The following is a 9,254-nucleotide window of genomic DNA, read 5'->3' as shown; positions in this document are numbered from 1 at the left end:
CCAGGCAGGTGCCCCCGAAAGACCATTTTTAGATATACGCGCTGAAGCATTTATCGATAAATGACTCTGAGTCCAGAATTTGCTTCCAAATGATGCGGGGGGCGCGGGGCCGGTGCACGCTCCTGCCACGGGAGGTGGGGGACGCGGGGCGGGGGCCCTGGTGCCCCAGCAGCTCTACGGAGATGCCCGCGGACACCGGATGCGCACCCACGGCGCTCCAGAACCAGGAGTCCGAGGTCCCGATGTCCCAACCAGCTGCCAAGGGTGTCACCCGCCCGTCTGCAACTTTGGAAGGGCCTCTGGGTGGTCCCCACACCCGCTCCGCACTCCCCCGTCTGTCCAAGGGTGTGCCCAGCCCCTCGGGCTCCTCACACAGCCCACAGCAGGGCTCCCAGGGCAGCTGGCCAGAACCAATGGGGAGCAGGGGGTGCCTTGTAGCACCCAGGTGCCTGCTGAGGAGGCGGGGGGGTCGGTGGGAACTTGGATCCGACCGAACCCCCCGTGTGCACATCCTGCCGTCCCTGTCCCCCCAGGTCCTCCACCCACAGCCCTCCCTGATGGGGCCTCCTTCTCCCTCTGGGCCCTCAGCCTTGCCCCCCAGAACTGGACAGCCTCCTCAGAGGGGGCAGAGCGGGTCTCGCGGGCCAGAGCCCGCACACAGACACGGGGCATGGAGCACTGCGTGGTCCTTTATTGACACCCTGCAGAGAACCCCTTGTGGGGTGGGGGGACAGGCTGCCTGGCGCCGGAACTCAGGCTGTAGGGGGCTCCGCGGGCAGCCACCCTCCGCACAGAGCGGGCCCCTGCATGGGGAGCTGGGGGAGGTGCGGATGGCATGTGGGGCGCTGCCCGCTCCCTGAAGGCGGCAGCAGGCTCCCTGCGCTGAGAGGTTTCGGTGAAATTATGTGTTAAAGCAACCTGGTGCCCACTGGCCATGCGCCCACCCTCCCTCCTGGGCTTGCCGGTTCTGCCCGGTGCCGTCTGCCCAGGGGCCCCGGAGCTGGGGGACACAGCCGCCTTTGAGAATGTCAGAAGAGCTACGGTCTCTCTCCAGAAATAAAAGTGCCTGTGCGTACCCCGAGTCTGCTGAGCTGTGCCGGGGGTCGGCACCCACTCCGTGGCCACCCGTCCCTGGATGGAAGCTGCTGCTGAAACCCCAGACTGGAGAACAGCCCACCTCCAGGGTGAGCCGGCTACTGGGGGAGGAGAGAGCAGAACCCAGGGCCTGGACACCTCCCCTCTGGATCATTACTGTGCCTGGGGGGGACACAGGGGTCCCCCGAATGCCAGGTGGGGAGAGCCTGGGGCGGGCAGGCAGGAGGTGGAGGGGACGGAGGTTACTGGAAGGATCTTTGGCCCAGGTAGGCTGGGTGCGGCCGGAACCCATGGGGGAAGGCCCGGGCGGGGGGGCCCGGAGGATGGAGGCCTGGGCACCCGGGCAGCGCTCAGCCCACCAACCATCCTGGGTGCGGGGTCGCCCACGCCCCGGCCCATCAGGAATGCACTTTGATGCCGAAGTGTTTGCGGAGCTGCTCCAGGAACACAAACGTGAGCACCGTGTGCGGCATAAGGCGGATGCCTGCAGGCAGGAGGCCCTGGGGACCGGGAAGCAGGAAGTGAGGGGAGCCCCAGGGGCCGCCCCGGCCCGGCCCACGGCCCTGGCCCCGCCCACGGCCCACCTTGTAAAAGGCCAGCGGCCCCAGCTTTGCAGTCTCTACTGCGCAGTGGAGAACACCCTGCAGAAAACACAGAATTAAGCAATAAAAAGAGCTGCTTTTTCTCAAGGTCCACACGACAGCCCCCCCCAGCACTGGCCAGGGGCCCTGTGCAGTGAGCGGCCGGCATCAAAGGTCATGACAGCAGGCAGGGCGGGCAGGCAAGGTCACCGGCCACCAGCCCTGCTGACACAGCAGAACCAGGCACAGGGGACCCTCTGGGCACCCACAGCGTATGGCGGCCTGTTAACACACGGTGGGGAGGCATCTGGCAAAAGGCATAGGGCCCAGTAAGGACAGGGATGAGGCCATGCAGGGGCCCCGGGGTCTGGCCGGCCCACTTGACCGCCGCACGCCGCCGCACCCCACCGACTTTCACTGACTCCAGCGAACCGGCCAGCTCTGTGGTACAGCAAGGATCAGATCTGAACAAACACGGGGGCCGCCCTCCCGGCTGTCGGTAGAGCACCCAACTCTTGATCTCAGGGCCGTGAGTTCAGGCCCCACACTGGACACGGAGCCTACTTAAAAAAATAAAATCTTTAAAAACACACAGGGCCAAGGGCTGCTGCACGGCTGGCTGGAACAGCAGCGGGAGAGAAAGCCTCAGCCACGTGCCAGGATGGGGACACGGGCGCACCCAGCCACGGAGGCCGGGGGGGGGGGGTCCCCCGTCCCCGCCCCCACACCTGTACTGTCGAGGGGGACGGTGCCTGCAGCCACCGCTCACCTGATACTCGCCCTTGGAGTTCATGAGGCGCGTCTTCAGGACGTCCAGGGGCTGGCACAGGATCGTGGCACACCCACCCTACGGGGGGAGCTTAGCACCAATGGGCCTGCCGGGCGGACTGTGCCGGCACCCCTCGCCCTCCCCTCAGAAGCTCCTGGCCCGGACCCCCCAGGAACCATCTCGGCTGGGGCACACGAGCCTCGGTGCCCACCTACATACGCAGCCCGACAGGGACCTCCGCCATGCCTGCCCACAGCCTCCTGCCTTCCGAGACCCGGCTTCGTCCCGGGCACCCTCAGCTCCCGAGGCTGATCGGCCTCGCGCCCCCAAAGGCCAGGCCCAGCACTCACCGCGATGAAGCTGGCGACAAGGTGTGTGAGGACGCCGTCAGGCAGGTACCCGGTGCCAAGGACCAGCTGCTTGGCCTGATCGTAGCAGGACAGCTGCAGGGGTGGAGCGGTGAGCGGGGTCTGTGGCACGGCTCCCAGCTCCAGGGAGAGCAGACAGGGGCCCACAGGGACGTCACCGGGACTGACCAGGCGCCTGCTCCGCAGCTTGTCTCCACGGTCACTGTGACCAGGCAGATGGGGGAGGCCGAACCGGGAGGGGCCTACCCACCTCCCCAGCCCCTGTGTGTGGTCCAAGCCCATGGCCTCCTCCACCACCTCTCCAGGGGCTGAGGGCGGGTCCCCCAGATGCCACCCCGAGAGCCCCCCCCAGCAGGAGCCCCACCTGGCCCACAGTGACGAGCATCCCTCGACTGGATGCCATGCTGGCGCCCGAGAACAGCTTCTTCAGACCCTCTGCCGGAGAATAGAGGTCAGGCGTCCAGCCCGGTGCCCCCTGGCCTCCCCCCAGGTCCTGCACGACACTCCCAGGCCCCTCTGCCTCCTTGGAACCCCCCAAACACAGGGCCTGCTCCTCTTACCTTCCCGGGCCACGCGGTACAAGCCGTCCAGGGCGTGGGCGTAGCTGCCGGGGACAGACCAGGGGCCCGTGTGAGGCTTTCCCTGCCCACTAGCCCCCAGGGGAGGGCCCTCCATGGGGAGAGCCACGCAGCTCCCATGGGGGCAGGGGGCCTGGCTGTGGGCTATTCCTTAGGGTGAGAGGGTGGGGAGGCCAGCCGGGAGCCCCACTTTGCTCCTGGACTGGAGCCAATGCCTACTGTAGCTGGGGTGTCAGTCCGTGACAGCCTTGGGATCAACAGGATCTCAGACTTTATGAAAAATGGTATTTTTACCATTAAAAAAACCCCAGCTCCCAAACTTGTTTAAAGGCCCAAAGTCACTTAAACTTGTAAACGGTCCTTCCTGTGAAGAAGTAAAAGACACCAGAAACGCGGGGGAACGTAGCCGTCCCCCACCCCAGCCCCCCGGAAAGGACCCGGAAGCCCTCCTGACTCAGGGCGGAGGTGCGCGGGGTCAGCCCTCTCTGCCGCTCCCGGGGACGCCACACGCAGCAGGGCCTGTTGGGACTCCCAGCTGGGGCCCCGCAGAGCTGCTCAGGTCTCCCTGCCCCGTGCCCCCGGCAGCCCTCCACAAACCAGAGACGAGCCCGGCCCGGCCACTCACTTGCGACGCTGACTTGGGGGCAGCTTCACGTCGTTCTGCATCCTGAAACCACCACACCGGCTCAGGGGCGGCAGGAGCCAGGCACGCCCCACACAGAGGCCAGCGCGCTGCGGGGCTCCCCCGCCCCCTCCTCCCACCCCTGGGTCCAGGACCCCAAGGTCCAAGTGCTTGTTCCAAGCTGAACACAACGTGGACACCAGTGTGTAAGGCCCCCCCCCCCCCCCCGAGTCAGGAAAGACCCTGACCTTGGCGGGGGCGGGGCACACACTGACCTGACATTGACCATATCCGCGGGCGTCCCCACGAAGCCGCCAATGCAACCTGGGACACGACAGACCCCAGAGCCGACATGGGACGCGAGGCGATGACCACCTGCACCCCCACCCCCCGGCCCGGCTGGCAGCTCACCGCTGATGGCGCCCAGCAACACCTTCTTGTAGAAGGGCAGGGGCCCCTCGCTGCCCTTGGTCACGTGGTCCCGCACAGTCTCATAGATGGCGAACCGAGTCAGGGAGTAGGTCATCTGGGGGAACAGGGTGCTCAGAGGGTGCAGGAGGTGCAGCTCATCCCCACCCCCCACCATGGGCCACGGGGCAGGGAAGGACCCTCCTAAGGCCCCACGGTCAGCAAGCGAGCAAGCGGCGGGCTCGGCGCGTGACGGAGCTGATGCTCGAACCCGGGCGGGCTGTGTCCGGGTTTCCCTCCCGGGGCTCAGTCTCCCCATCTCTGCGGAGGTCTTGAGCCAGCTCTGAGAGCAGGGCGCCCTGCCCGCCCAGCGTCCCGGGAGGGGCGGCCCGAGGCACCTGTCGGCACAGCGAGGCGCTGAGGCCGTTGTAGAGCGCCAGCACGCCGTCGGAGCGCACCACGCGCAGCGCCATGCCCGTCATGCGCAGCCGCACCTCCTGCTGGGTCTGCAGGTGCACCTGTGGGGACAGCGGCTCAGCGGGGACAGCGGCTCCCAGCCCTTTCCCGCCACCCACCGCTCTTACCCCCGCACGAAGACGCCAGTCTGGAGCCGGGAAACTGAGGCACAGAGAGACACGGAGGTCTCCTATGGGTGCCCAGCTGGGAGTCCACGCCCACACCGGGCACCGACCTCCATTCCACCCTATTCTGCCTTACGAGTGACCGTAATGGGGAGCCCGCCGGGCCTCCTAGAAACAGTCCACACGCGCGTCCGGGTCCTCACGGCGCCGCTGCAGGAGCGGGGTCCTCAGCCCCACACTGATGGGGACACTGAGGCAGGATGCAGACCCGGCTAGGGGACTCCAGAACCCATTTCTTTTCCTTTTCAAGATTTATTTATTTATTTGACAGACAGAGATCACAAGTAGGCAGAGAGGCAGGCGGGGGTGGGGGGGGAAGCAGGCTCGCCGCTGAGCAGAGAGCCCGATGCGGGGCTCTACCCCAGGATCCTGAGATCATGACCTGAGCGGAAGGCAGAGGCTCAACCCACTGAGCCACCCAGGCGCCCCACCAGAGCCCCATTTCTTAGCCATGCCACTTCTCAAGAGGGATCAAAAATTAGGGGGATGGGGTGGCTGGGAGGCTCAGTTGTTAAGCGGCTGCCTTTGGCTCAGGTGGTGATCCCGAGGTCCTGGGATCCCGCCCTTCGTCAGGCTCCCGGCTGGGTGGGGAGCCTGGTTCTCCCTCTCCCACTTCCCCTGCTTGTGTTCCCTCTCTCACAGGCTCTCTGTCAAATAAATAAATATAATCGTAAAAAAAAAAAATTAGGGGGACTCAGAGACAGGCTGAAAAAACGTGATGGGCTTGGAAGAGATGCTTGTTGTCCAGTGGGGGAGACGGGAAAGGACGCTCCTGGACGGCCAGAGCACGGCCACCCCGGAGTCTGTCCTCGCACACCCCACTCTGTCCGGCCCCAGTCATGTTCTGGCTGGGCCTGCTCAGGGAGGTTATGGACCCTCCTGCCTCAGTTTCCCTCAGTGTGCTATGAGGATTAAGTAGCTTGGTGGGTGTACCTTTCCCTTCCTTCTTCCCTTCCCTTCCCAGGGCCTTGGGTGTGGGCCTCGCTTTACCGCTGGACTGGAGCCAATGCCTGCTCTAGCTGGGGTGTCTAGCTGGTGGGGCAGCGAAGCTGGGGAGGGATGGACAGTGCTTTGTGCTCCTCTCAGCAGCATCGGCTAGTTGGACAGGACAGAGGGCACTGGGCCCGGGGGGCAAGGCGTCCACGCGGAAAGCTGCCCTTGTCCAGGCGAGAAGCAGCTGTGAGACTGAGCCAGGGCATGGGGCAAAGGGAGAGTTCAAAGAGCTGTAAAGTCATTTCTCCAGTGGCCACCCCGTCGAGAGGCAACGAGCTCAGCCAGGGAGGCCAGCCTCCAAGGCTGCCACACTGCCTGCTGCCCGCCCCCCTCCCCCGCAGAGGGCTGCGTCCTCCCGGGCCAGACAGCAGTCAGAGTCCTGTGGCTGCCTGCCTCCCTTGACCTCCCTCCTGGCGGCATTCTGCAGCAAAACAGCACCAGGGGGGCAGGGCCGGGGCAGCGAAGCCCCAGGGAGCGTTGGACAGTGGACAGGGCCCTTGGAAGCTGCGGCCCCGCAGTCAGACACAGCCGAACCCCGGGGCGGCGCAGGCCTGCGTGGGCAACGGGAAAGCAAAGCAAAAACGGACAGAGGGAAGTTTCTCCTTTCTCAAGCCAAAAAGCAGCTCACCGTCACCTCCTCTCAGGTGGTCACTGCATGCCCTGGGGCCTGGCCCTGCACCACCTCCGGCCCCACGTCAGCCCTGACTGCTGGTTTGGTTTGCGTTTTCACGGGGGAAGTCCCTCCCCTCCATTTAGAACGAAGCTGCTGGACGAATCCTCAGGTGGAGGAGGGCTGCGGCGGGGGCCTGGCAGGAGGCTGAAGCCTGGGTGAACAGGGCCGCAGGCACCAGTCCCTCCCAGGGAGTGAGGATGGGGGTCAGGCTGCTTTGCAGGGGGTAGGGAGGGAAGGAGGTGGCCTGGGAGTGCCCCCTGGCCCCAGGCTCCCCAGGGCAGGGCCTCCAGGGCAGACCAGGCTTTGCATCATTGACCCTTTTTTCTTTGTTCTTTGTAGTAAGAAAGAGACAGAAAACACCCCCCCCTGGCTGGCCCTGGGAGACAAGAGCAGCTCTGTCTCCTACTGCCCCGCAAGCACTTTTCCTAAAAAAAGGAAAATGAGTGTGAATGCTTCCTGCCCGGCCCGAGAGCAGGACCTGCGTGGGCGCAGGGTGTGCGGCTTCCAGGTGCCCTCCCAGTCCAGGAGGAAGCAGCCCGAGGCAGGGACCTGCAGCGACGGGTCCCATTCCCTCACTGTGCGCTGGGTACCCGCCGGGCGGAGGCCCCCGGCCCAGGCGCTGGCTGTGCGAGAGCCACCAAGTGCGCACCCACAGAACCGCCCCCGGGACGCCAAACCCTGCGCACTCCTGTCCTCGGAGCTGCGGGACGGAAACGGACTCAGAGAGGCCAAGCGGCCCCCAAGGTCACACAGGTGGTATGGGGCTCGACCGACGCCGGACGCGACCCGCGGTCCCCGACAACGGGCACCTCCGCCGCGGAGGGGGCAGGGCCTCCGGCGGGGGCAGAGAACCGCAAGGCGGCCCCAGGTCTCAGGCCCTCCCGGGCCGGTGCTGGGCGAGGCGGGTCAGTGCCCAGGGGCGGGCGGCCCCCGGCGCCTCCCCGCCGCCCCTCCCGCCCGTCCCCGCCGCCGCCGGCCGCGCCGGCCTCACCTTGAGCAGGTCTAACGGGTGCGTGCAGCAGGCGGCCCCGCAGGAGGCCAGTCCCCCGAAGTACCAGCGCGACACGCGCGCCTCCGCCGCCATGGCCCGCGCCGCGGACGCCCGGGAGCGCCGGCGGTCCGCTCGCGGCTCCTGCTCCCGCAGCCCGGCCCCGGCCTCCGCCCGGCCGCGACCGGACCCCGACTCCCGCCCCGGACCCCGGCCCGCACCGCCGCCCGCGCCGAGTTCAAAGCGCCACCCGCCGCCCGCGCCCCGCGCAGCCAATGCGCCCGCGCGGCCCTGGGGGCGGGGCCAGGGCGAGGCGGGGCCAGCGAGACCCCGCCCCGAGCCGGGAGCGGGGCGGACCGCGCGCCTTAAAGCGACCGCGGCCCCGCAGCCGAGTCGACTGGGCACCTCGGAGCCGCCAGCGGCTGTGCCCGAGGGGGGTGGGCGTGGCCCGCCCCACTGTCCCCGGGAACCCGGCGTCCCCCCCCCACGCCTCCGCCCCTGCAGGGTCACCCCCACGCCTAGGGCAGGTCTCCGAAGGTCAACGCGGAGGAGCGGCCTCGGCGCCCGGCCAGTCCCTGACACACCCGAAGGCCGGCCTCCTGCGAACAGCCCGCCCCAGCCACGGCCCTGACCTTGCACCCAGCGTCCCAGCTCCACCACGCAGGCTCTAGGGGTCAGCCCTGGGACACGTGCATGCGCAGGGGGTGGCAGAAAACCTTCCTGCAGCCGGTCTGCGGATCACCGGGAAGCTAGGGGCAAAGGACAGTTCGGGAGCACTAGCCGACCTCCGGTGCTCCCAGCCAGGCGCAGCCTCAAGTGTGCTCTGACCAGACCGCCAGGCAGCCGTCCTGGAGGGGGACGAGGAGACGGGAAGTTCTGAGCCATGGGGGGGTGCCGGCTTCTGGGAGGGGGCATTGGGAGTCTGCGTGCCCCCAGGAGACAGCCACCTGTGCGCAGGTCCCCACTCCCATTCCACCAGCCAGCACATAGATAGGAGTTGCTGGACAAGGTGGGAATCTGCACCCCGGGGTCACCCTCCAGCAGGGCACAAGGACCCAGAGGAGACTGAGAGGGAGACCCCTCCCACAGGAAGGTGCGGGTCAGGGCAGGGGTGGCCACAGTGTGGGGAGGGTCACGGAAGGAGGCACCTGGCTGGCTCAGTTCCAAGAGCATGTGACTTTTGATCTTGGGGTCTGAGTTTAAGCCCCACATTGGACATAGAGCTTACTTTTAAAAAAATCGTTGTATTTCTACATATCAGCAATAAACAAGCTGAAATTAAGTTAGGAAAAGCAATTCCATCAAAAAAACACCCCAAAAACAGAAACAGAAGGTGTGAGACACACACCAAAAGCTATGCAACAAAAAGTGAGAAACGCGTCATGGAACGAGGCACTTCCACACCTACGGCTTTTGCTCTTGGATACAGGTCACACGCCAGATCAGTGGGCTGCAGGGAGTGGCCTGAAGAGACCTGAGCCCTGAAAATGTCAAGAACAGCAGCCCAGCACGTTGCAACCTGGAACTCCCTCGAGGCC

At 66.2% G+C, this 9,254-nt stretch overlaps 1 protein-coding gene across 1 annotated transcript; it reads right to left on the bottom strand.

Moving 5' to 3' along the window:
- Nucleotides 1–671: 671 nt before the first annotated feature.
- SLC25A10 (solute carrier family 25 member 10) lies at nt 672–7,989 on the bottom strand. Its single transcript, XM_045985518.1, has 12 exons — nt 7,720–7,989; nt 4,820–4,939; nt 4,425–4,539; nt 4,289–4,337; nt 4,017–4,058; nt 3,374–3,417; nt 3,178–3,248; nt 2,796–2,888; nt 2,446–2,523; nt 1,680–1,736; nt 1,473–1,595; nt 672–1,380 (listed from the first exon to the last, which is right to left on the bottom strand). Exons 1-11 carry the CDS (start codon nt 7,810–7,812, stop codon nt 1,494–1,496), a joined length of 864 nt encoding a protein of 287 aa, XP_045841474.1. The 5' UTR covers nt 7,813–7,989; the 3' UTR covers nt 672–1,380; nt 1,473–1,493.
- Nucleotides 7,990–9,254: the final 1,265 nt, after the last annotated feature.

The sequence above is a fragment of the Meles meles genome, chromosome 18 (assembly GCF_922984935.1).
Source record: "Meles meles chromosome 18, mMelMel3.1 paternal haplotype, whole genome shotgun sequence".
Taxonomy (NCBI): Eukaryota; Metazoa; Chordata; class Mammalia; order Carnivora; family Mustelidae; genus Meles; species Meles meles.
Note: the sequence above shows the minus strand (reverse complement) of the source record. Positions and strands in the feature narration are given on the sequence as shown.

Coding starts and splice junctions, on each gene's coding strand:
- SLC25A10 (XM_045985518.1), bottom strand. CDS start 7,812: ATGGCGGCGGAGGCGCGCGTGTCGCGCTGGTACTTCGGGGGACTGGCC. Junction 4,940..7,719: donor ACCCGTTAGACCTGCTCAAG/GTGAGGCCGGCG, acceptor CTGTCCCCACAG/GTGCACCTGCAGACCCAGCA. Junction 1,596..1,679: donor GGCCGCTGGCCTTTTACAAG/GTGGGCCGTGGG, acceptor CCCGGTCCCCAG/GGCCTCCTGCCTGCAGGCAT.